The following is a 26,977-nucleotide window of genomic DNA, read 5'->3' as shown; positions in this document are numbered from 1 at the left end:
CATAGTAATAGTTCAATAAATATTAGGTTTTGTGGTTCTTATTTCCTGAAAACAAAGCAAGCCTACTCATCAGTGGCCGTTGAGGAAGAGGGCGTCTGTCGACGTTCTCATAGTTTGGGGGAAGAAACATCCTCCTTCCGATGACTGAACTCTCCTCATCTATTCTCCAACCTTGCTTCTTCTTTGGGGCTCCCTCCTCCTGGACTGTGGCCAAGATGAGCCAAGAGCAATATCTTGTCCTCCGTGATGTTCCAACTCAGTCCAGGAACTGAAGCGGAAAGGGGCAGAAAGCGAGCGAGGGTGGTGTCAGGGCGACAGTCGTGCCCACTGTCAGCTGGGCGCAGCCACTTTAGTGCGAGGAGAAGCAGCGAGTCCAGGAGGCCCTCCGAAGTCCCCGCGATGTCTGCCCGGGGGTGCAAACCTTCGCGGCTGCTGCTGCCCGCGCTCCTGCTGCTGCTGCTGTGGCTGCCGCGGCTGGCTGTGGACGCCGCGGGCGCTGCCGGCGCGCGGTGGAACGGAGAGGGGACCAGCCCGAACCTGCAGAGCATCTTCCTCGGCCGCTGCAACGACTACAGGCCGCTGCTGAGCCCCGAAGAGCAGTGAGCGCGGCCGGGGAGCCTGGGGGCGGGGAGGAGGAGGGGACTGAGAGAGAGAGAAGGAGAAGTAAAGGCGGGGGAGAAAAAGACAAGGGGAGGGGCAAATGGGCAATCTAGAGGGGAGGAGGGCGTGGGGAGGAGGAAATGGGGTCTGAAGGTCAGGGGCGTGGGGGAAAGTAGAGGGTCTTAAAAAGAGGGGTGTGGGTGGGGGGAAGGTGGGGGTTCTAAAGGTCAGGGGAGCCGAGTGTGGAGGGTGGCGAGTTTAGAAGTTGGGGAGGCATGGGGTGGGGAACCTACGGGCGAGAGAGGCGCTGTGTGGGGTCTGGAGGTGAGGGGTGTGCTTGTGTGTGTGCATATAAATGAAGGAAGGATAGGAGTGGTCTAGAGGTGACGATTAGGTAGAGATAGGTTTGGATGACAACCAGCATATGCTTAGCCGGCACCATCAAAGCCAGGCATATGGTCTCCAGCTGGAATTCCATGAGTCCAGGTATTTTGGGAATTCAAATTTCAGATCTTCTAATCTAGAGGACTTTTTAAGTTTGAGTTTTTCTTGCCAGCACTGGCTTCTTACAATTTTTTGTTCCTTCTTTGTACCCACTTTTTCTGTTTTCATAGAGTCCCCTTCTTGTGCTAGTTTTTTTTTTTTAAGATTGGCACCTGCGCTAACATCTGTTGCCAATCTTTCTTTCTTCTTCTCCCGAAAACCCCCCGCCCCGCCCCCTCATACATAGTTGTATATATTCTAGTTGTGAGTGCCTCTGCTTGTGCTATGTGGGACGCACCTCAGCATGGCCTGACTACCGGTGCCATGTCTGCCCCAGGATCTGAACCTGGGCTGTGGAGGTGGAGCGCAGGAACTTAACCACTCGTCCATGGGGCTGGCCCTGCCCGTTGTTTCTATTGTGACATATTTAAGGCAAATAAAAAAGAGCAGAAAATAAGATAAGGAACACCCATGTTACCCAGCACCCAACATGGAAAATAAAAAGTTACAAATGCAAGGGGAAATGTTTTGGGAAAGCTGGAATGTTCTTCAACACTCGTAGCTGGCAGTGGAAGTCATACTCTGCCTTGGCAGGAGGTGGAACAGCCTTTCTCAACACTTGGCGCTCAGTCCTGGTTTTACAAGGTCCGGCACGTCCGCCTGACCTCACTGGCTCCCAACCCCACAATGGACCACATCTTTAAATGAAGAGGCCCCTGAAGCTGGGAGCCTGTGTGGTTTATTGGAACTGTCACCTATCTCAGTGCCTTTTCTGCTCTCTCTGTGAGCCTGGGACAAAACTGTCTTCCTTGGCTCTACAAAATTTGTGTAGCGCCTTCTGAGAGACACTTCCACTGTCAGATTTCTAAATCCATCACCTAAGTTATATTTTTGATATATGACATAAGGGCTTGTAAAACTCTTGGAGTGCTTTAATAGAAATCTATCATATTGTAATTTCTGTTTCTTTTGCACAGGAACAAGAACTGCACAGCCATCTGGGAAGCCTTTAAACTGGTGCTGGATAAGGATCCCTGCTCCGTGCTTCCCTCGGACTATGACCTTTTTATCAGCCTCTCCAGGCACTCTCTTCCCAGAGACAAGGTAAAACCTGGCTGTCTGTCTCCAGAGATAGACAGTGCACGGGCCAGGTGTGACATGAGCTGCCCTCAGCGACCCTGCAGTGTCACTGAAACAACAAACAACAAACTCACGATGTGCATGCACAGCTCTGTGGTGGGAAGGTGGCTCTGTTTTCAACAGTGACCCTGGGCCTCCTGCCTGTTGTGGGCAGAAGGAACCTTCCTAAGTCAGTGCAGGAATCACAAGGACATCAGGACCTTTTCACTGGGCCTCTGTCCCTAGCCAATTCTGAATAACCTCCGTCCTGACTGGCCCCAAAGGACTGAACCTTGAGTAATTCAGAAAACCCTCAACCTCAGCATCCTCCCAGAAAACCAATCCCTCCTTTTAACAGGCCTTAGGATTTTATCTATTTGGTACCAGTTTCTTTAAGAAAACCACGTCTGTGTTCTGTCTGCACTCAAAGTTCTAAGAAAATGAAAATAAATGAGAAAATCTGTATAAAATGCTTGCTTAGAACAATACCTTGAGTTTAAAGAAAATTTGATACCATTTTTATTTCTCTGACATAATTCTTTTTTTCTCCGGTTTTATTGAGATATAATTGACATACAGCACTATATAAGTTTAAGGTGTACAGCATAATGATTTGATTTATATATATTGTGAAATGATTACCACAATAACTTCAGTTAACATCCATCATCTCATATAGGTACAAAAAAAGAAAAAGAAAACAAAAGTTTTTCCTTGTGATGAGAACTCTCAGGATTCACTCTCTTAACACCTTTCCTGTATCTTGTACAGCGGTGTTAGCTATAGTCATCGTGTTGTATATTACCTCCCTAGTACTTATTTATCTTATAACGGGAAGTTTGTACCTTTTGACCACTTCCTCTAATTTTCCCTCCTCCTACCCCCGCCTCTGCTAACCACAAGTCTGATCTCTTTTTCTACCAGGTTGGTTTGTTTGTTGTTTCCTTTTTATATTCCGCATATGAGTGAGATCACACAGTATTTGTCTCCCTGACATCATAATTCCTAACCTGATTTTTTCACTGTAAAATCAGGGAATATTGACCCTAACAAATAATCTTAACATTGATGTTTTCATTTTTAAAATCAAGTAAATGAAGCCGGGAGGTTCAGAGATATAACAGACTGAAAGCATGATTTTTAAGTATATGTTGCATTTGGAATCTTGCTGCCTCCCTATCAGTAAAACGGGGAGCCAGAAATTTTGTTCTCCTCTCTCATAGATTTTGGTGCTGGTTGGTGAACTCAGTAAATATTTACTGAGCTCCTTCCATGTGCCAGGCATCATGCAGGGGTTGAGGAGGCAGCAGGGAGCAAAACAGCACTGCCCTCAGGGAGCACCCAGTCTAGACATGGACTGACTGGACTCCCAAGGATCTGAGGAGATAATGGGCAAGCGGGATATTGTTATTTGCATTATTGTGATGTGAAAACTCTATAACTTTATAGTGGAAACTCTGACATATAATATAAAAGTAATGCACTTTTGAGGCACTTTACACTTCAGGAAGTACTTTCTGTGATCACATAGCATCCTAACCACAGCTGTGGAAGAAGAGAAAGAGCTCATGCACCCCATTTTTCCGATGTGGAAACTGAGGCACAAGGAAATTACACGCCTTGGTCAAGATCACGTCTAGTGTATGACAGAGTCAGGATTCGAACCCAGGTCCCTTGATCTTTTTTTAAATCCAGGAATATATATTCAATATTGTATTACTAGGAAAATACTTCATTAGCATTTGCATGATGCCCTTGGAATAAAGGGAAGAGAGGTGGTAGCACTCTGAATGGGTAAATAAAGACAAAGAGAAAGAATGTTCAGTTGTCGTGAGGCAAGCCAGAGTTCAATGAGAAATGGACGGCTGACTTAATGATATTGGACCTGAAAAAAATCTGTTTTGCTTTTATTTTACATTTTAATTTTGTATTTGTTTTTCCTTAGTCTCTGTTCTGGGAAAATAACCACCTCCTTGTCACCAGCTATGCAGACAACACCCGTCGCTTTACACCTCTGTGTGATGTCCTGTACGGCAGGGTTGGAGATTTCTTGAGCTGGTGTCGACAGGAAAATGCCTCCGGTAAGACTCCTGCACAAATCACAAGAAAAGTAAGAATTCCTTTACTATGCATTTGCCATTTGTGCTAAATGCTTTCATATACATTTACCTCATTTGATCCCCCTCGATCCTCTGAGGTAGGTGGTAATAATACTAATTAAAAATAAGAATAATAGATAGAGAGCACTTAGCTTTGCTGGGTACTTTCTAAGCACTTTATAAATATTAACTGATTTAATCTCTGCAACAGCTCTGTGGAATAGGTCCTATCCTAATTCCTATTTGGACAGTTGTGAAAACTGAGGCACAGCAAGGTTAAGAAATTTGCTCAGGGTTGCACAGCTAATAAGCAGCAGAGTTGGACAGTCTGACTCCAGAGCTCATGCTCCCACCCTGCACAAGTCTGCCTCTCTATCCTCATTTTCCAGAAGGGGGAAACTGAGGCTTAGGGAGATTAATGACTTGAGGAAGTAGGGCTAGGGTTCAACCCTCTTCTGCCGGATTCTGAAACTTGTGCTCTTAAATGTCACTCCTGGCAGCCAGGAGATATTTCTGGATTAAAGTCACTGTGAAAGTTAAAGTCACAAGGGCTGCCCTGATGGCAGTGAAAACTCTCTTCACTCATCCAGCTCCCACACTAGAAACTGCTGATACAGTGGTTCCGGCTCAGGGAGCTTGTAGCCTGTCAGAGCCTGTGCCCTGATGCAGGAGGAACTGGGAGCTAAGGAGTGGCAGAGTGAGACACCACCCCAGACCAGGGCATCAGGGAAGCTTGCAGCGGCTCTTGACTCACGAGGATCTTTAAGGAGGAGCAGGAGGAAGGCCCACCAGGAAAGGAGGTGGGGGGACGTGTTCCCTCCGTGAAGGCTAGACATTGTTCCTCCCTGGGTATCGGAGTCACTCTATGAGTTTACCTAAGCTCAGTTCTGTTTATTCTCCTCCCTTCATTCGTCTATCCAACTAAATTCATAGAGTGCCTACTGTGTGTCAGGCCCTCCTCTTCTACGCACTGAGAACATAGCAGAGGATAAAACAGGAAAATCATACCCCATCCTTACATTATGGAGGGAGGGGATAAACAGGCAAGTAACATATATATAGTCTGCCATAAAATAAGGGGTACAGAGACAAACCAAACAGGCAAAGAGGAAAGGAGGTGCCGCAGAGGTGAGGAGGGGAGAGGAAAGTGTTGCAGTTTTAATCGGTGTCCAAGGAAAGCCTCACTGAGAAGTGATATTTGAGCAAAGGCATGAAGGAGATGGGGAAGAGCAAAGTGCAAAGAGGGAACAGCAAGTGCAAAGATCCTGAGTGGAAGTGTGTCTGGCATATTTAAGGAACAGCAAGGAGAACAGTAAGTAAAGATAAATGTAGTAGGCTATGAGGCTAGAGGAATAAATGAGGGCCAGACAGCACAGGACATTGTGAGGACTCTGGCTTTCACTGTGAGTGAGATTGGAAGCATTGCAAGGTACAGGTCAAATGGCCATGGCCATTCTTCCAGTGGACAGTGACCAGGAAGCCTCGGTTTGATTATCCTGTGGAGAATGGAGGAGAATGAGGGAGGATGTGATGGAAAGACTATGAAGAGAGAGAGTGTGGTGTAATACAAAATAAATGTTTGGTCTTTGTCCCCTGGTTCCTGGCACGCAGCTGCTAATACCTTTGGACTCTGAGGAGTGAGGAGAGTGTCTTTAGTGTGGTAATGAGATGACTGGTGGTTGGGGGCCCCTAGATAGCTTCAGGATGAGGGCTGGTCACCAGAAAGACCAAGGTATGATTAAAGAGTTGGAACTTTCAGCCCCATCCCCTGTCGTCGGGGAAAGGGAGAGGGGCTGGAGATTGAGTTAATCACCAATAGTCAATGATTTAGTAAATCATGCCTACACAATGAAATCTCCATAAAAACCCCTAAATGATAGGGTTCCAGGGCTTCCAAGATGGTGACACCTCGAGGTGCTGGGAGGGTGGTGCACCCAGAAGGGCATGGGAGCTCCACACGTGTCCCTTCAGGAAGGACACATTTTGCCCTGTTTGGTTCTCCCTGGGATGATTTGTCAATTAGAACTTTCTCCTTTTTTATAGAGTAAATGGGGAACAAATCCCATTATATATCTGCTGAATTTTGCAGATATAAAATTTAAAATTTTAAAAATTTAATATATTTTAACATTTTATATATTTTAAATGTTATAATTTTTTTTTCTGGGTTAGGACTATCACTTTTCTTAGGCTACTTTTTTGTATTCACTTCCAAGACCAGAATTAATTGGAGAAGGTGCTTCTCCCAATAGAGCAAAGAATTTTTTTATTACTTTAGTAGAGCTCCAGTCGAGAAATAACCCAGCTGCTTAGGCCTCCACCTTCCTCATATTTGTGACGAGTAGAATGACAAATGTCTTCCTATCATGGGCTGGGTGGTCACTCACCAGGCTCCTTGTGGACTGGGTGGGTAGAGCTGTGAATGTCAAATTCCTGCATGTTGTGCAGAATGCAGGCTAAATATATTTTGGGGAGCTGGCAAATATTTTAAGTTAATTCTTCCCTGATATAAACTTTGAAATGAAACGTTTGTCTCTTTTCCCCTTAGGACTCGATTACCAATCCTGCCCTACGGCAGAAGATTGTGAAAACAATCCTGTGGATTCTTACTGGAAAAGGGCATCCATCCAGGTAATCCTGGGATGGACAGGTTGAGGTTGAGGATGAAGATTCGTTGAAAATCTCATGAGTTTATGTTGAACAAGAGTCATGCTATTAATATAATAAAACTGCTGTCTCCGATTTGATTATGTCACATTGCTTGAAGGGCGGCAGTGTTTGCATCTGTTCTGCTGGGTGGCTGAGCAGATGTGGGACCCACGAACATGGGGCAAAGGGGTTCAGAGATTGGGCCGTCAGGTAGTTACTTAACTTATCTGAGCCTTTGGAACACTCTGATTCATTCTCTCCGCTCCATAAAGGTGTGAGAATTTAAGGAGCTAAAATACTTAGTATAGTGCCTGGCAGAGAAACATTCAGCTAATGTTAGCTATAGATGAGGACATGAATAGTTATTATTATTACTATTATGTCGTGGTGGTTATTAATATTTCACAATCAATGTGATTTTGGTTGCTGTGTAAAATGAGGCAATCCCTGCTTTGTGGGAGACCCCAGGACATCTGGGATTGAGACGTGGGGGTCAGGAATGTCCATAAGACTGATAATAATGGGAGAGGAGGTGATAAGAGACTGAGAATAAACTGGAGCTCTAGAAATGGTCCCCTTAAGGCAGGTCCGTTCCTCAGAGAATATTGTCACCAGAGTAAATGACAGTTACCAGTAGCTATACAGTACCAGTGACTGCAGCTTAACATTTTATGTCACCAGGGTTAGACCAAAGATTGGAAATAAAGAGGGTTAAGTCCTTAGCTGAGTGCCTGGCAAAGAGCTGTTGACTATTAAAAGTTAGCTATATCAACTGGGAGTGGACTTCAGGTCCGTCCACCCACTGCCACCACCCCCCTTTCAGGGCTATTAGTGTCTCTTTTGGTCCCATTTTCTCATCTGGATCGCCAGGTGTCCACTGGGCCCATTGTTAACCGAGCTGAGATGGATTGGGTCGGATCCTCCACCATGGTTGCAGTTGGGAGCTAAGCAGAGGGCCCGCTCCAGGCAGAAGACATTCCATCCATTCCCGTGCTCTCCTGCCAGCTCCAGTGGGAGTGCTTTATTTGCGCCCACTACCCACAGGTTCCATTTTGAGCGCAGGCTCCAGTCAGTTGGCAGTGGGCTGCCCGAGCCCCTCATTGAGGACTGGGAGGCTGCAGATGCATCATCACCTGAGGGTGGATCATAACAGCAAGCCAGGGGTGATGTCAACCTTATACATAAGGGAACCGTATATCCTACCCAGCGGATCCGCACAGTGTGTGCTCCAAACCACCATCTTCTACTTCCTCCAGGTCTATAATGGGAATATAATCATCGTGCCCACATTTCATGAGCCCTTAGAATATGCTGGGTAGTCTGGGCATGAGGAGAGGTGGTTTAGCATAGCGATGAGGAGAGGGTCTGAACCGGAGCAGAGAAGTATTCAGTAAAAGTTAATAATTATTATTTTAAATGATTTGATTCTCGCAACAATCCTATGAAGTAGAGACTCTTATTACCTTTGTTTTACAGATGGGAAAAATGAGGGAGAACAGATCAAGAACTTAAGTCTTAAGTTTAACTTAAGCTTACAGAGCAAATAAGGAGGATAGGGACCAGGGGGCAGGATTTGAGACCAGGCAGTCTGGTTCCAGAGAGCAAATTTTCAACCACTACATCACACAGCCTCATTGTATCTGTACGCATTTTTTTAAATTAATTTTATTTCTTATCATCAATGTAATAGCTGCTTATGATAGAAAATGACAAATTATGGAAAGCATAGATGAAAAAATTAATCATCCACATTCCTGCCACCTAAAGGCAGTCTCTTTAGCCTAGTGGTCATCAGCATCTGAGGATTTAAGCATGGCTGTTAGCGCTGTTTGGAAGCAATCTGACACCCGGGTGGCGTGAAGTGCATTGTTTTGCTGCAGCTGGTGCTGGCATCACTTTGCCAGAGAATGAGAGTGGCCCCAGACACGTATCTCATTCTAGCATAAGCATTCTATGAGGGAAATTAAATGTTCTAGTAGTAATTGAACTGGAGATTTGGGAACTTCTCTGTGCCTATCTCTCCCTTGGGAATTTCAGGCGTTGACTTTTGCCCATTTCTTTTTAACATAGTAGAGCTCATGCTCCATCCATCTAATCTTGCATTTTGCTTTGAATGTAAGTACTTCCTATGCTATAGCAAATCTTTTGTAGACTTTTATTAATGGACGGCTAATATTTCAGACATGTAAGTACCATGGGTTGCTTTCCATTCCCTTGTTGCTGACTGTTTGAGATTGGTTACAAGCAACGCTGCAGTACACATCTTTGCGCACAGTGCTTGTGGTGGTCCTTTGTGCTGTTTACCAAATATTTCTGTTTCATCTTCTGAGCATGTGGTTTGCACTACTCTGCCTCTTGAAGTTACTTATGTGTGACTTGCACTGGCCAATGAGATGTGAGTGGGAGTGACTGTGCGACTTCTGGTTGGAAGCCTCTAAGAACTGGTCTGTGATTTGCCATTTTTCCCTTCTTCCCCCTGACAGTCAGCCACTTTGCAGATGTGGAGACTTCATCAGCTTGGGTCCCAGAGCAAGGACAATGGACCTGTGATAAACATGTAATATGAGCATGAAATAGTCTTTGTTGTTTAAAGCCATGGTGATTTTGAGGTTGTTTGTAATGGCAGCATAGTTTAGTCTATTCCAGCTGATGCAATGCTGGAATCTATTTCACATTATTTTCTTAGAGTAGATTCCCAGACATGGAATTACTGAGTCTATGAGTTTTTGCCATTTCAAAGTAGTCTGCTTTCCAAGATACACTAGTTGCATCCCTACCAGCCACATGAAATACCAAATTTATCACATTCTTGACAAGATGAGAACTGTTAATTGAAAAAAAATATCGCTCATTTCATAGCTGAAAAATGATGTCTTAGTTTACTCAAAATAGTTTCTTCTTCTTGCAGTATTCAAAGGATAGTTCTGGGGTGATCCATGTCATGCTGAATGGTTCAGAGCCAACAGGAGCCTATCCTATTAAAGGGTAAGAACGCCAGCACCAACAAAAACAACAAAGATGCCAAAATGTTTATTTAGTTCCTTTGAGCGGAAGCTTAAAAGAATCCTCCTAATCTCCAATCTAATGCTTGTCTGGAAGTTCTAGTAGAGCAAAACAGGTCAATGACCTGGAGATAAGAGCCAAGTCTATACATTTATGCTATTAACAGCTGATGAATCCATGAATGAAATGTGACTGAAAAATAAAGGCTAAAAACCAAATTTAATATGTAAATCAATTAACAATGAAATAGAAAAGTATCATATTCCCTTAGGACTTTAAGAAATGTCTTTCCTGTTTCTCAGTTTTTTTGCAGATTTTGAAATCCCTTACTTCCAGAAGGATAAAATCACACGAATTGAGATCTGGGTTATGCATGAAATCGGGGGACCCAATGTGTAAGTTATGGTGCTATTGATGATGGTAATTGTGCAAACATGCTTTTCTTGGATGTGATATCATCAAGTCTGTTTTACATTTTCATTTTTGGGGAAACAGCAGCCTTCTTTGTTTCTAATGTAGTGGGTAGAGAAAGGCAAAAGCTTGACTTTCTGGAAATGCCACTAGCCAGTCCTGAGCCCACAGAGAAAACCTCCTTTGTCCAGATAACTCCTCCCAGCCAAGGAAAATCATGTTCCTTTCTGAGTGGCCTGGGCAGCATTGGATAGGAGACTTTCTTACGCATTTGTGTGGGTCAACACCACTTTCTCTGTCTGGTTGTCTGAAGCCCAAAAACCCTCGCCAGGAGTTATCAGAATTGACCCAAGGACTATGTAATGAAGACTTTATTGTCAGAGAAAAACCTCTTCCACAACTGTGTCTCAAATTGGCCAAGAAAACTTGTAAGATCCATATTTTGTGGGAAACCACTCAAGTTTGTATAAACGCAAGCCCGAACACATCCTTCTCATCAGTGAAGGGCACTGGTGGCAAAGCAGAAGATAAAAAACTTAAACCCAGTTTGTTCAGAGACAAGCCAGTGAGGCCAAGCCAGTTAAAGCTGTGCAGCCATGATGGCGCTTCAGAGGCAAGCTGGGGCCTTGTTCTTCAGAGCATTGATGGTACATAGAGGAAAGTGTTGCCAACGCCAGTGAGTGGATGTGTTATTGAAAGTATATTCTGGGAGAATCTTAGCAAATTCCCCGTTTCAGGCCCCCAGGACCCTCTAAGACTTACCATACAATGAATGATATTTTTTTCCTGTTTCTTGGGCAATCGATTAAATTTGCAAATGACCTATTACATAGTTATACCAGGATCTGCATTCCTCTTCCCAGAAGACAAATTATACTTTCCGTTGCATGAAGAACAATGCATATAGCTTTTCTTAGTCCTGGGAGAAGTCACTCTTTGTCTAGAAATTATGCTTGCTTGTTGTTTTGATGTATCTATCAGAGAAAGCTTGTCCTTTGAACCGACTTTAATAAGATACGGAGACTGCAGTTGAAGGTCCTCTCAGGCTTCATTTCCGCTGCAGGAGAGGTGATAACGGAGTCAGAACACCTGCTCAAACATTTATGCCATAGGGTGGAGTCGCTGGCCATGAGCTAAGAAAGTGGGAATCCTGAACTGCTCAGATTTTAGGAAAAAAAATCAGAGGCAGGGAGCTAAAAACAACACAGCTAACAGCTGATTGTGTTTAGCACTGCTTTGGCTGTGTTTATTTAAAAAAATAGTAAAATAACCCATCGACTAAGCTCTGTGTCTAGGTGTCCTGAAACCTCCAGATCATTGCTTACTAAAAAATTCTGCGTCATGAACTTGGCCCAGAGAAGGACATCATCCCAGATTTTGGCACGGTTCTAAAACATGATGTCATTCAACACCTTGCCCTCTTCGTTCCTGTAACGCCCCAAATTCCACTTCTTCTGTGAAAACTTCCTCCAATGGCTCATTTCCTCCTAGTATGCTCCCTCTCTATTAATTTTATAGCAGGGAGGCTGTTTACCTTCTCATTCCACATACACTGAGGCAGGGCCCTGCCTGCGATGTGAATACCATGCCGACTAACCCCAGCTGGCAGTGCTGTAGCCACCTCTGTCTGTTGTTATAAATCCCTCTGCTTAATTGTGACCATTGGGAAGGTAAGAACTCCTGTTGATGACAGTGTGGGGAAATAGACATCTCACACTCTGTTGGAGTGGTCAGCATGGGTTCAGTTTGGCAGGGCTACTCAAGAGCCTTAAAATTCGTTCAAAACCTTGGTGCCAGAAAATCTACTTTCAAGAATTTATGCTAAGGAAATGAATAATTAAGGATATGTATGAAAATGAAGGTTTAACGAAGTTCACTGTAGCGTCAGTGATGTTGAAATATAGGAATAAATCTTGATCTTTAACAGGAGGGGGCTGGTCTTATGAATCATGTCCTGATTATGTAAGTGAGACCAAGCAGGAATTAAAAATAAAGGCAGAGGGGTATATATGTATATACACAGACATGAGCAAACGCAGAATACAAAATGCATTGGACAGCAGAATCTCGTTGTTATATTTTAAAAGTCTCGTGGGAATACATATATTTAAAAAGTCTAAAATGATACACACCAAAATGTTAGCAGCAGTTATCTCTAGTGATGTGAGATTTGGGGTAATTTTTTTTCCTTTTCCTTATTTGCGTTTTCTAATACTTTTTTATTTGTATGTTTTTGTCGCCATTTAAAGCTGAACTGAATACACGCTAGGTTGAGCAAGTTGGCAGTCAGCATTGCGCCAGCTGGGACGGGGGGCACTTAGCGGAGGGGTGTTGACTGGTGGGGCTGTGATGCTCCCTGTGGCGCACTGCGCATGCGCCGGCACAGGCGCTCCCAGTGCGAGTCCTCAAACTTTGAGCTCGGTATGGCGGGTTCCGAGCGCTGCGTGCTGGGGCGGTGCGGGTCTATCGCAAGCAGCGCTTTTGCGTTCAGAGACTTTCCCAAATGCTTTTCCAGAGGGGGGAATATCCAAGGAGAACATGGTCAAAAGAAGTTTTAATTAGCCCAGAAACAACTTCCTCTTTCCTCTTCTCCTTTTGTTTAATTTTTATCTTTTTGTTTTTATGTTTTAGGGAATCTTGTGGAGAAGGCAGTGTGAAAGTCCTGGAAGAGAGACTGGAGGAGATGGGTTTTCAGTACAGCTGTATAAATGATTACGTGTAGGTGGCAGATTATAATCGGTGCATATCTTCAAAGGTGGAGCGGTGATCGTGGAGCCTAGGGGGCTGTTGAAAGGGTTTTGGGGCCATCAGTTCTAAAGGCCCCGGGACTGTGCCTTTTGGGTTGTCTCTGGGTGTGGGGAATGGGAGTGCCTTCTGGCCAGGGTTCTGCCCGGCCCCTCCTCCACTTCTGTCCAGAGTCCTGTTTAATGACACTGAAAGGACAGACAGAGTAGCCGTTTATCATTGGTGCTTGTCCAGTTTCCCCCTCACTTGCTTACACATGGTGAGTAAGCTGAGAACAGGGGCTGTGGTCCTGGCATCTTTGGATGATACGCTGCAGTGGGATCCTTTCCCAGGGCAGGTGCTCAGCTACTTCCAGGCAGATACATCCTCACTGCAGACCAATAGGAAAATAGTAATAGCTACCATTTATTGAGCTGATCATGGGCCAGACACTTTATATACGTATAATGAGATATCGTTTGAGGGCGTTTCTGATTCTTGGAAATGTAGTAAGTTTGGCTCAAACCCTGGGACAGTTGAAAGCCCTGGATGGGGAATTTCTCACCTTGCTGCTTGCTTCCTGCTTCTCTGTGCGTCAGCACCTAAGTCTGTGGGCCTGTTTCATTCCTGAGGCCAGAGTCCAAAATTGCGAGGACTTAGTGGCTTTCCTGAACATTTGTGGGTATGGCAGGTATGCAAATTACATCTGCGGTTTTGTCCAGTGCCCATGACCATCTGGCTGGCTCTGCTGCCCTCTGTCTTCTGAATAGCTCTGTGGGCCAGATAATCCTCCCATCCGAGCCAAGCCCCTTGGAAGTGTGGGTCTCCCTGTACGCATGCCTCCCCGAAAGAATGGGCCCCTCAAAGCTGTTGTCTTTTCCCACAGCTTAAAGCTGTACCGTTTTACTCATCTCTTATTGCTAATGCTCTCAGGAAATTCAAAAGTCAGGTCTTATTAATACCCTCTTTTAAAAACAAAACAAAGAAAATACTCTTGTGGAAATAGAACCTATGTACAGAAAAATGCACAAACCATAAGTGTGCAGTTGGATGATTTTCACAAGTTCAACATATACCTGAACCAGCACCCAGATCAAGAAACAGAACATAACCTGCACCCCAGAGTCTCCTTTGCGCCAGAGCCCCTGGTCTCCTTCCCTGCCCACAGCTGTCCTCAGGGTCTCAGCCTGCTTCTACTCACTCCAGTGTTGTCCCCACCTAAGCTGGCCTTCAGTGATGTTCCCTTGCGAGCCCGACTCAGCTCCCCCAGCCCCGTTTCTTTACTGCGCATGGACTCTTTCTGTGTTAAGGTGGGCGTTTGTATTGCTTCTGGGAACACAGAGGAGATAACAGAAGGCTTAACGTGGGATTGTGACGAAGGTTAACAAATCAAACTCCAAGCCAGATGTAAATGAGAACCTCCTGCCTCTCAAAATTCAGATGACATTGGCCTCTGTCCTGCATCAGTCGAAAGTTCTCCCCAGGGTTCTTGCAAATTTTGGCTACATCTTGTCTTTTCACAGCCTCTCTTGCCTCTTGCTTGTTTTCTGCTTAGCATTGTATTGAACTAGACTCTAAAACTCAATGCGTTTTGGGGGAGCATAACACAACAATAACAAACTACTCCCATAAAAAATGTCTGCGTAGTGTGGACTTTACCGAAAAGTAAACAAGTCCTAGGGAAGGGTCACATAGCATACCACAGAGGAACAGTGTACCTGCTGTTCTTCCAATGTCCTCTCCAGTCACCTTGCCACGAGGGATCCTCTGTAGGCCTGGCTCCCACCCAAAGCCCAGTGTCCATCGGTCCCTGGCTCCTCTCTTGACTGTGCCTTTTCCTACCCCCCTGGCTGCCCTGGAGCTCCACATCTTCTCCCTCTATCGTGAGGAACAATTTAGCTTTCTTTACTGAAGCCTGGGTACCAGCCATCACTGTGTGCTTTGAGTCCAACCTTTTGCCCAAAGTACGTATCAAGAGGTTTTTCCGAGGAAAATCGTGCATCTATACAGAACTGGTTACACACTTGGGCTCTAGAGTAAGCCCACAAGGCTCAAGTTCAGCTCCTCCACTCCTACTGTGAGGACTTGCGCAAGGTCCTCTGGACAGCTTTCTCACCTGTAATTGGAGATGACAGTAGTACTTGCTCCATTGGGCTGTTGTGAAGATTAAATGATATAATCTATGTAAAATACATAATCAGGTTTCTTGGTACATAGTAAGTGCTCAGTAAATGTTGGCTAATATTTTTAAAAAGAAACCGTGTGTTCTTCGAGGTCAGAGACTTCGTATCCCCAAGTACCTTGCAGGCACATGATACATGTTTGATGAGTGAATGTCATTTAAATAATCTCTTAAATATTTCTTTTCATTTTATAGACCAGTGAAGCTCTTAAAGTGCGTGGACCACAGCACTCATCCTGACTGTGCCTTAAATTCGTAAGTAAATATCTTAACCCAACCTCCTTGCTTCCCCAAGATAACCAGTCCTTACTATTTGCAGAACACTGATGAATTGCAATATGATTCTGCCCTCGCCCCCTAAAACACCGGGCTGCAGAGGAAGGTTTGTACCTCTGCACTGCACTCCTCTCAGTTTCCTTGAGCTACCAGGTTGGTGCAGATTTGATGAACATCTACCCAGGTGAGCTGAACTCCTGCCCTGATGCGGCCCTCTGCTCCAGCTGCACTTGCTTCCACAGGAATTCTAGGAGTAGGGTGGCAGGAGGACCTTTTAAAATTTATTTCTTAATCCTTGTATATTTTAAAATCGTATTAGATTTTTTGAGAAGGTAATACATACCTTCATTATGCAATGAAATTCAAAGATATAAAAGGGTAGAAAAAGTGAATAAACTTTCTTTCTCTATTCCTAGTCACCCAGTACCCTTACCCAGAGGCAACCACTATTTCTGGTTTGTTGTGTATCCTTCTAGAATATTCTGTGCCTGCAACAACACACACAGAGGCATATTTCTCTTTTCTATTCTATACATAGGATTCTACAACTGGCTTTTTTCACATAATAGTGTGTCTTGGTACTGTTCCCTATCTATAGATAAAGCTGCCTCATTCTTTTTAACAGCTCTGTGGTATTCTGTTGTATGCACGTATCATGATTTTTTTTAACCCATTACCCATCGGTGGACATGTAGATTGTTTCCAATATTTAGCTATCATCAACAAGGAATATGAGGATTTCTTTTTCCCTCCACTCCCATATCCTCAAAGTAATTTCTTTTAACATTTAGGTCCATCTCCTCCAGTATGTCCTCAATGCACAAACTTATACATGTTACCAGACACAGATGTAAGTTTGTTCATTTATTTGTTCTTGGTTTGGTCTTGTTTTCATTTATTTATTTGCCTTTGTTTTTGTACAAAAAGCACTCATACTAGACATATTGTTCTGCCATGGGCTTTTTTCACTTAGCGGCATAAGGGCATCATCCGTTTAAGTCTGTTCATACTTTCTGACCCAGTCTTTGAGTGGCCACAGAGTATTCTGTAGGATGGCCTCTCCATCATTTGTTTAGCCATTTTCCAGTCATAGGCTGACTCCGTTGTAGGTTGTAGTGTAGTTGTTTTGTTATTATAAACTATGCTGAAGTATAATCATGGATTATATACCTTGAGTTCTTGTGCAAGTATTTGTGTAGGACAGATAACCAGAAATGGAGTTGCTGGGTCAAAGGATGTGGATAGTTTCAATTTTGATGTTTCAAAAAAGCTGCACCAGCGTACACTCCCACCAACATAGTGGTGGGTGCACTTTTCTCCCCTCCTTTGCCCACACTGGGTATTATTTATATCTGTATCTGTGTCTGAATCTGTATCTGTACCTGTACTTGTACCTATATATATGTCTAATTTTAATCAGTTTTGTGGGTAAAACATGATGATTTATTGTTATTTGGATTTGTGTCGGCAGGAAGATTTCTGAAGCTGCTGCCTGAGTCCTCTTCCCTTTCTTTCCTATCTGCTAACATCATATGCATCCTTGAGGACCCAACTCCAAATGTCCCTTCCTCTGTAAGGCTTTCCTGATTCTTCAGGTGGATATTAGAACCCCCTTCTCTGCTCTCCAAGGACTTTGTGCCCAACTTGACTATAGCACTTCCCTCTTTCTAGCCATGTTTTAGTTCATTCCACATGTCTGTCTCCCTCACTCGATTTGGCGATTGCATCAACTTCCTCTTTGTGTTCCTCATCACAGTTGCACATAGTAAGTGCTCCATAAATGTCGGTAGGATCTAGTCTTCCATCTGCAAGGGGAAGAGAACTAATCAGGGCTGGACATCAACTCTGTGCCAGGTTGTGCTGTGTGAATTACAGAGCACATTTTGTGCATCCTTATAACTAGTCCATTAGATAGACAGAGAGACAGAGAAAGAGACAGGGACTGCTCGTCATGCCCACATAGCTCTTCTTCCTTTCTTCATTTAGTAATAGAACCCTTGATTTTAGTTGGGCTGATGGCTATCAATAATAATGTGTGTGCTTCCTAGCCTTCCGTCTCACTGTGGCTGAGTGATGTGTGCAATTTTTGGATTAAGCCTTTGAAAGGAAAGAATATGCATTCCCCTTCCCCTTTCCTGCTGGCTGGGGTATGAATCCAGAAGGTGTGGTGCTGAGCCATCTTCAACAGGGCGTGGCAGAGCGACACAGCAGAGGGAGGCTGGGTGCTCCCATACCGTATCAGCCTGGACAGTTACTGAGAGAGAAATAAACATCTGTCTTGTCTAAGCCACTGGGATTTGGGGTCGTTTTAACAGCAACCAAACCTGTATCTGAACCAATGTGGAAGGTTCCGTTATCCTCATTTCAGAAGTGAAGAAACTCTGGTGAGAGAAGCTAAGGTAGGACTCACCCAAGACCACCCAGCTAGTGAGTGGGTCTGAAGCGAGTCTGTGAGGTTCAGAATTTACTCTGGCAACTGTTATGCTCTTTTGACTGGAAGTTGGGACAACAGATCCACCATCACCTGCATGTGTACTCGGGGCTAACATCCCGGGGGTGGGTGATGGATTTAAGTTCTCTCCCACGCTCTGCTGTCCATTCCCTGTGAATTTGGCTTGCATTTTTTTGAGTTCTCTCACGGGAGATGAAGACCTGTGGACCTGGGTCTTCACTTTCCTCACCTGAAAATGAAATCCATCCTCCTCTCCCTGCCGCTCTAAGACCTTCAAGGTTCCTACCACCACGTCCAATTCCAGCCTGTCCTCCCAGGGTCTTCATACTCTTTCTCAACACACCGCCCACTGCTCCTCACCGGGAACTTTCATTTCAGGCTAGCTTTGATCCACTTTCCTAAAGACCCCCGTGCTTTCCTGCCCACAAGCCTGTGGACACTGACCCTTTGGTGGTAGTCAAAGCACTGCAGGTGGAGACAGATGGCCTGAATTTGGCAGTTTTCTCATCTACAAAACTAAAAATAATGGGAACTGTCTTACAGGTTAGTTGTGAAGATTGAATAAAACCAAGTGTGTATAAGTGCCCAACCCTCTTTCTAGACAGTGCAGGAGGAGGGCTTTCCAGAGCCTGGGCTGAGCACAGGGTTGGGTTCCTATAGCTCATGTAGAGAGCACATCAGCTGAAATTCTTAAATGCAAGCATCGCACACCAGCTCCAGGTAGTTCAGTAGAAATGGGATGTGTTAAAGGGTTTGAGGTTGCTCACAGTATCTTCCTGGGAGAGCCAGAGAAGCAGGACTGGAGGCCACACCAAAGTGTCACCCAGAACTGTCCCAGGACAGACCCCGCTGCAGCCTGTCTGGGTACAGACACCTCAGGGAGTGCCTGTGATACTCGCACCTGGATGATGCTTCTGGAATCTCTACCACTGCTGCCTTGGAAAGCTGGTGCCTTGGGCACTCTCATGGCTAGAATGGACCCTATATGGCAACTGCTGTTTTAATCCATTGTGCTCACCAGGGCAGATCTCGTTGGCAGAGTTTTGGTCATGTGTTTGTGCTCTAACTGTGAGGAAGTCTGGGAAAGTGAGTCCCTGCTTTAAATCCAGTCCCATGGCTTTAAATCTCATCTCGATGCTGGTGACTCCAAAATGAATCTCTCTAGTCCAGGCCCTCACTGAACACCACACTTATATACTCAACAGTGTACTCAGTATTTCCCCTTGGATGTCTAATAGATATTTCAAACTCAACACATCCAGAACTGAACTCCTGAACTTACCTGCTGTGGTAGGTTGAGTCATGGCATCCAAAGATATCCAGGTCCTAATTCCTGGAACCAGTGAATTTTACCTCATATTGCAAAAGGGACTTTGCAGATGTTATTAAGTTAAGGATCTTGAGATGAGATTGTACTGGATTTTCCAGGCAGGCCCTAAATGAAATTGTAAGAGTCCTTGTAAAGGGGAGGCAGAGGAGATTTGACAGAGAAGAGGAGGAGAAGATGACATGATAATGGAAGCAGAAATTGGAGTGATGCTCGAAGGTAGAGAAAGGGCACGGAAACAGATTCTCCCCTCAGGAGATGTTCCAGAAAGAACCAGCCCCACTGACACCTTGACGTTAGCCCAGTGAAACTGGTTTCCAACTTCTGACCTCCAGGACTGTAAGAAAATGAATTTGTGTTGTTTTAAGTCACTAAATGTATTACAGGAAACTAATACACCCCTAAACTTGGTCTACCCATAGTCTTCTCTGTCTCAATTGATGGGTGGGGGTAACATTCACCTGTCCCCAAATCCCCAAACGCCCCTTCCCGAAATCTTGAAGCATCCTTGACTCCTCCCCTTCTCTCACCCTTCACCAGAAAATCCTATTGGTTTGACCTACCAAATTGGTGGAAGATTCAGTCGTCTACTGTGTCTAGCCTGGTCTGAGCCACTCTCATCGCTCACCTGGATTATGGCCATAGGCCCAAAAGAGTCTCCCTGCTTTCACCTTGACCCGTTCCCCCCACGGTGCCTTTGAAACTCAGCTACTAGAGTTAGCTTTTGATTTCTATTGTTTATTAGGGAAATTTTCCAACATATACAAAGTGTAGAGAATAGTCCTTTAAAATTTTAGTCATGTCACTCAACTGCTCAAAACACTGCCGTTGCTCCCACGTCACTCAGAGTAAGAACCAGACAGCCTGCCCTGGCCCCACTTCTCTCCACTTTCTTCTGTTACTCCCCTTCCCTCACTGAGCCTCAGCCACGGTGACCTCCTGGAATGTGCCAGGCACATTCTCACCTCAGGGCCTTTGCCCTCGCTGCTGCTGTTCCCTCTGCCTGGAAGCCCCTCCCCCATGTGGCTGACTCCCTCACCTACAGTAAGTATTTGTTCCCATCTCACCTCCATGATGTCCCCTTGACCTCAGTATTTAAAATTATAGCCTGGGCCATAAATTCCGGCTCTGGGAAACCCCTTATGTTGCTCTATTTTTCTTTTTTATAGTGTTTACCATCTTCTGACTTATTTGCTTATTAAGTTGATTTTTTTATTTCCCGTCTCTCACTTGTTAGAACATGAGCTCCATGGGGACAGGGGCTTTCACCTAATTTGTTCACTGATGGTTGTCTCCCAGGAACCTAAAACAGCCTGCAGCTTGGTAGGCACTTAGGAATGAATGAGTGAATGAATGAATGAATGAACGAAAGATTGTTTCTACCATGGGTAGGAATAGATTTGAGACAAAGAGTGTTCAAAGACGCTGGGCAACTGAAAGGAGTGGCATGTGTCCTACAAGAGGTGGAGTGGTGTCCAGCAGCAGCATATGTATAAGGTCCAGATTTTGATTGCAAGAAGCAGAAACCAACTGTGGCTCACTTAGGTGGAAAAGGGGGACCAAGGTTGTTGGGAAGATTTGATAGAATAGACAACTCGGTGAGCCAGGGACCTCATAAGGCCTGGCGGGGTGGATGTGTGTAGTGTTACAGTGTGACATAGATCTTTATGGTTTTACTCCTTGTCTCCTTAACAAGACTGTAAACTTTATACAGATACAGATCCTGTAAAATTCCTTTCTCTAAAACCCATTGCACCCTACACTGCCATTCCTGAAATAGGTAAGTGGTGCCACACTGGCGCCAGTGCCTTGGTTTACCTCCCCTGCTGCAGGATGTGGAAGGTGAATGAGGGTGGCTCTCCTCACCTGTCCTCAGGTGTTTCTGAGCACTTCGGATGTGTCAGACTTTCAGCCTGGCGTTCTGGAGTCATCATCTCATTTTGTCCAATCACATTCCTAGAAGGTGGGCAGTTTGATCCTCATCAGTGATGCTGAGGTTCAGAGAAGTTCAGCAGTCACTCAGGGTTGGCTAGAGCCAGAAACAGAAGCCAGGTTTGTCTGTGTGTAAAGTCCTTGTTTTTCCCACCGAACCACACCGCCTCAGTGTGCCGCTGGGGTTTGCAGTACAGCAGCTAAGGAAGGGGTTATAGTTCCTGACCTGCTCTTCTTTCTTTGTTTGGGCATTCTTTCAGGGATTGTTGAATTGATTTATTTATGACGGTTCTTTCCCAGTTCCTTTGACGTCAAGAATAAAATCCTTTTTCACTCTTTGCCAAGTTTTTCTCCTCTTTTATTGCTGTGAAAGGAATTTTACTAAACTCTTTTTAAAACAACCTAGCAAAGAATATTGATAGATAATTTATGAAAGAGGAACCACCAATGGCAAATATGGAAAATTATTTCATCATTTAATAACAGTGAAATGCAAATTGAATAAGGTGCAATTTCCACCTTGACTTCATTGACACATCTTAACAAAAAATAGCATAAAAATATTTTAAAGATGTTATTCAATGCTTGATGGAGTTGTGAATTGGTAAAATGCTTTGGGAGAACAATTTGACAATATCTTTCAAGAATTATAGAAGTGTCCTTAATCCTTGACCCAACTCAGACCTTAGGGTATTTCTGGTACCTTATTCTAAAGAAATTATTCAAAATGTGGACACAGCCTATATGCTCAAAGATGTTCACCAAAGCATTCTTTATAATACTCAATCAGAAATGCAAACATTGGGAGCTGGGCCTAAATATCCAATGGCGAGTGAATGGTTACATCAAAGGGTTACATTTACTGGATGGAATAGAATGTAGCCATTAAAAACAATGGTAGATGTTATATGCCAATTATGTCTCCATAAAGCGGGGGTGGGGGGGTGGGGAACTTGATGGATAATCATACAGCAATATGGAAAAATTCTCATGAACAATTAAATTGAAAAAATATGTAGAAAACAACTTTATATGTTTATAGGTTATAATATTGGCTAAAAATTCAGTAGACTGATAATCTACAGGATTGGTGAGGATATGAGAAAACAGACATACCTTACTGAAATAAGGACTCACTATTTTGGTCAGGGTCAAGGGAAGACATCAGATCTCTCATCTTGGCCCAAATTCTCTGTCCAAAATGTGTGTCATCGTTGTGTCCAGTTCCTCCTCCCCAACCATCCCCTACCCCCACAGCTACTCAGGTCCTAAGCCACAGAAGTGGGAATACCAAATTCTACTTGCTTAGGAATAGTGGGGTAAAGGACTGTTAATCTGCAAAGGTTTAGAATAGAATAAACAGCTCATATCATTATTATTAATACTTTTGTGGTAAGTTTAGGAGCAATCTGTATTGTTTGGTATTTAATTTATTTGCAACATTTTAGAGAATTTAGCATATAACAATAGCTGTTGGAATAGCCCTGTGATTCCAATATGGTAATTATTAAATAACTGATTTTAGACTTGGGATTTTTAGTTGAAAGTTATAAGAGAATTTTACTAAGTTTTTAATCATTGGAATGTTTAAGAGAATTAAAATTAAATTTTATACATTTATTAGATTTATTAGAATCAAGTATTTGAGAAGGTTTTGCTCATCTAAAGTCATTTAAAGTATTAAAGTATTTTTAAAAGAACGTAATATTTTTAAACTTAAGTTTAAAATAATTTAACCTGAAGTAATTTGAGTTTAAAATATTTAAGGGAATTTGAATAAATGTGAAGCCTCCTTAAAAATTATCAGAACTCACCAGGTTTTTAAATAGAACAATATGATTCATAAATTAAATAGAAAAGTATGTGGGAAAATCAGGCTTTTGAATTTATGTCTTTAATAGTTAGAACTAATTTTTTTAAAAGATTGGCACCTGAGCTAACATGTGTTGCCAATCTGTTTTTCCTTCTTCTTCTCCCCCAAGCCCCCCAGTACATAGTTATATATTCTAGTTGTTAGAACTAATTTTTAAAACCAAAGTAACTGCAAATAGTGTTTTTTTCTGTGCATAAAAGCTGCCCTCAAGCACAACCTGACACCGACATGAAAAGCTTGAGCTAAATTGTGACAAATCAATGCATAGAAGGTGGGCCCAGACATTCAAAGCAAAGGAAAACAAAACTGTGTTTCTATTTGTGCATGATAATGGGTATGAATGATAGAAAGAGGTCTGAGAGATGAACTCCAAATTGCTAACAGAGGTTACTTCCAGGGAACGGGAGTGAGAACCGGAAAAGGATGAAGGGAGACTCATTATTACTCTGTTTAGTTCTGTATTATTTTATTTAAACAAATGAAAATGTATCCTTGTATTAATTCATTAATTATTTAAAGGTGAAAAAAGAAAATCATCAATTTTGAATGAATCAAGTCTGGGACGTGAACTGAATCAGAAGTGCAGTGGTAGAACATGTCCAGCAGGAGGAGCCCTAGTACAGATTTGCGGGCTGCTGGCGATTCCTTTAGCAAAAAAGAGGGGAACTGCTGAGCAAATGGAGTGAGGATGTTTCAAGGACCCCGGCCAGAGTCGAGAGCCAAGGGATACATTTCCAAACCAACATCAGATTGTTTCCTAATTTAAAAAATTTCTCTTTTAATTGGTTTCAAAGAATTCAGTAATTTCGGTTTTTAAAAATCCAGTGGTCAGACCCTATTGGTTATGACCAGAGTCCGTGTTTTGGCCAGGTCCTGTCTTGATGTCTTTATGTCAGGACAGGTTTTCCTCACCAGTTAAACTCTGATGGTGAAATGTCCGTCAATGGAGAACTTGGCTGACTTTATGGTACATCCACACAAGACGAATTCATCCTTGAGGAAGAATGAAATAACTTGATATGTACCATATGGAAGGATGTCCAAAAAATGGTGTTAGGTGAAAAAAGCAAGTTGCAGATTCCATTTGTTCTTAGATAAAAAGATATGTGAATGTGTGTGTGTGTGTGTGTGTGTGTGTGTGTGCATGCATACGTGTGTGTGTGTATCTCATTCCTGGAAGGACAACTCAAACTACCAAGATTGATTCTCTATGAAAAGTGGGAATGAGGGGCTGGCCAGTGGTGCAGCGGCTTCGCTGGTTTGGATCCCGGGTGCAGACATGGCACTGCTTGGCACGCCATGCTGTGGTAGGCGTCCCACATATAAAGTAGAGGAAGATGGGCACAGATGTTAGCTCAGGGCCCATCTTCCTCAGGAAAAAGAGGAGGATTGGCAGCAGATGTTAGCTCAGGGCTAATCTTCCTCAAAACAAAAAAGTGGGAATGGGGAGACTAAGGGAATTTTACTTTGCATTTTATAACTTTCTGTACTAGTTCCATTTTTCTGCAGTGTGCGTTTATATTTTTGAAAGGAGGTGCCATACACTAACACTGACATTTTCTCTATTTCCTTTTTAATTTGCAGGGCAGCAGCATCTACTCGAAGAGAAGTCCCAGCCCTTTATGCAGAACAAAGTGCCGGCCTTATCGTTCTTCTCTTAGTGGCTTTGGCTTCAGTTGCTGGAGAGTAACTAGAGACTCAGCTCTGCTGCCCTAGCGAGCCCCAGCGCTGACACCTGCCCTCACACACTCATCCCTCTTGTTCTGTGTGCACCAAGCAATTCCATTGTCTAAAGAAGCTTCCCACTGGGAAGACAATGTCCTGAAATGGGTTTTTAATGATACACATGCTCAGGATTTCAGAAATAAGACATTAGTTCTATTTTACAGGTTAAAACTGCTGCATTAGAATTAAAGCACATTATTATTTTCTTATTTTCATAATGGTACAAAGCATTGAAACCCAGATTGTTTGTTATACAATCAAACATTTTTAGAAAATTCTATAGAACTGTATTTTATATATTTTCTAAGTTTTTCTATATACCCAGCAGGGCACACTGCATGCTTGTTGATAGCTTATGATATACGTACATTATATAAATGTATGCCTATATATTTGGTAGGCAAAGATTGATGTATAAAGATGTTCATGGGGCCAGCCTGGTGGCGCAGTGGTTAAGTTTGCACATTCTGCTTCGGTGGCCCCGGGTTTGCTGGTTCGGATCCTGGGTGCGGACATGGCACTGCTTGGCAAAAGCCATGCTGTGGCAGGCGTCCCGTGTATAAAGTGGAGGAAAATGGGCACGGAGGTTAGCTCAGGGCCAGTCTTCCTGAGCAAAAAGAGAGGATTGGCAGCAGATGTTAGCTCAGGGCTAATCTTCCTCAAAAAAATAAATAATAAAAATAAATAAATAAATTTTAAAAAAAGATGTTCATTTAATCGTTATTTATAACGCAGGGAGGAACCCAAAATGTCTAATAATAGGAACTGTTTAAATATGGTTTGGTGTATGTATTCCATCTGCAGGATGGAATATCATTCAAATAGTAAAAGTCATGTTTACCAATCCAAATGTCCTTCAGCTGATGAAGGGATGAACTAATTGTGCTACATCTATATGGTGGAATACTACTCAGCAATAAAAAGTAACCAGCTATTGGCATTGTGCTAAGTGGAAGAAGCTAGATCAAAAGATTACATACTGTATGATCCTATTTACATGACATTCTGGAAAAGGCAAAACTATAGGAATGGAGAACAGATCAGTGATTGCCAGAGGTTAAGACTAGACGGAGGGCTAAGTAAAAAGGAACTGTGTGGGGGGAATTTGGGGGAAGTGACGAAACTGTTCCATGTCATGAATCTACGTATTTGTCAACACTCACGGAACTGAACATCAACAGGAGCAAATTTCACTGTGTGTAAATGAAATGTTTTCCAAGAAAGTTTAATCACAAAGGAAAATATCAACAATAAGTGCAAGAGATGGGATATAAAACTGTTTATCATATGATCCAATTGTCTAAATATGATACAAATGTAATATATATGTGTGTTTGTATGATATACATGTTGTGAATGAATGAAAGGAAAGGCAATAAATCAAAAGAAAGATCAATTATCACTGGATAGTGGTCTTATCAGTGATTTCTATTTTTGACTTTTGACTCAGTATTTTCCAAATTTTCTCTCATGAGTATGCATTACTTTTATAATCAGATGAAAGAAATACACACCCACATACGCACACGCACATATCATATATATGTGGTAATTTGACCCAAAAAAGAACATTTCCAGAAGAGAAAGACAAAACCAAAAGCTTGTCCCAGACACTTCTCTTTTCTCCTTACTCCTTTTCTTACCCAAAGCAAGTGTGGGTGGTTCAGACTCGAACATTCTGATGCCCAAGCAGCCAGCAAGTGGGGCGGGGGAGCTCTTTGACTTCCCGTAGGGTCTGTGAATCTCTGCAGAGGAAAAGAGAATTGCCCATCAGCGTGGAGCCATTGCTCAGATGTGCAGCTCTGTGTGCAGAGCTCTTTCTTCCTCACCCCACTGCCCTTCGTCTCCAGGAGAGGCCCTCCTGACAGTACCCCTACTCGATTTTTGTGGACACTGCCCAAATATTCACTGTAAAGCTGGGAAAATGCACAGCTTGATGATCAGTGTGTATAACATGTATTTACAATTCAAACTCATGGATGTCTAGAGGTCATCTCAAACGCTGCCCTGGGCGGGGCTTGGTCTCTCACTGGGAATGATGCAAAGGCCTCCTAACCAGCTCCCTGTGCCTTCTGTCTTTCTCTCCTGGTTCTTCCTCATCCCTCACCATTACATCTCTCTT

General features: G+C 43.4%; 1 protein-coding gene across 3 annotated transcripts; it reads left to right on the top strand.

Annotated features, from left to right (window-relative positions):
* The first annotated feature begins 47 nt into the window (after positions 1 to 47).
* BST1 (bone marrow stromal cell antigen 1) lies at positions 48 to 26,257 on the top strand. Of its 3 annotated transcripts, XM_008541909.2 has the most exons (10): positions 247 to 599; positions 2,061 to 2,187; positions 4,148 to 4,283; positions 6,850 to 6,932; positions 9,859 to 9,935; positions 10,256 to 10,348; positions 12,996 to 13,082; positions 15,466 to 15,525; positions 16,338 to 16,396; positions 24,715 to 26,257. In XM_008541909.2, the coding sequence occupies exons 1-10, from the start codon at positions 247 to 249 to the stop codon at positions 24,789 to 24,791; spliced, it is 1,152 nt and encodes a 383-aa protein (XP_008540131.1). In that variant the 3' UTR covers positions 24,792 to 26,257. The 3 variants fall into 3 exon arrangements, with proteins under 3 accessions (XP_008540132.1, XP_008540131.1, XP_070469283.1); XM_008541910.2 differs by lacking the exon at positions 16,338 to 16,396 and having other exon boundaries at positions 48 to 599; XM_070613182.1 differs by lacking the exons at positions 247 to 599; positions 16,338 to 16,396 and adding an exon at positions 682 to 1,086.
* Positions 26,258 to 26,977: the final 720 nt, after the last annotated feature.

The sequence above is a fragment of the Equus przewalskii genome, chromosome 3 (assembly GCF_037783145.1).
Source record: "Equus przewalskii isolate Varuska chromosome 3, EquPr2, whole genome shotgun sequence".
NCBI classification, from domain to species: Eukaryota; Metazoa; Chordata; class Mammalia; order Perissodactyla; family Equidae; genus Equus; species Equus przewalskii.
The sequence above is the reverse complement of the archived record's forward strand: the minus strand, read 5'-3'. Positions and strand labels throughout refer to the sequence as shown.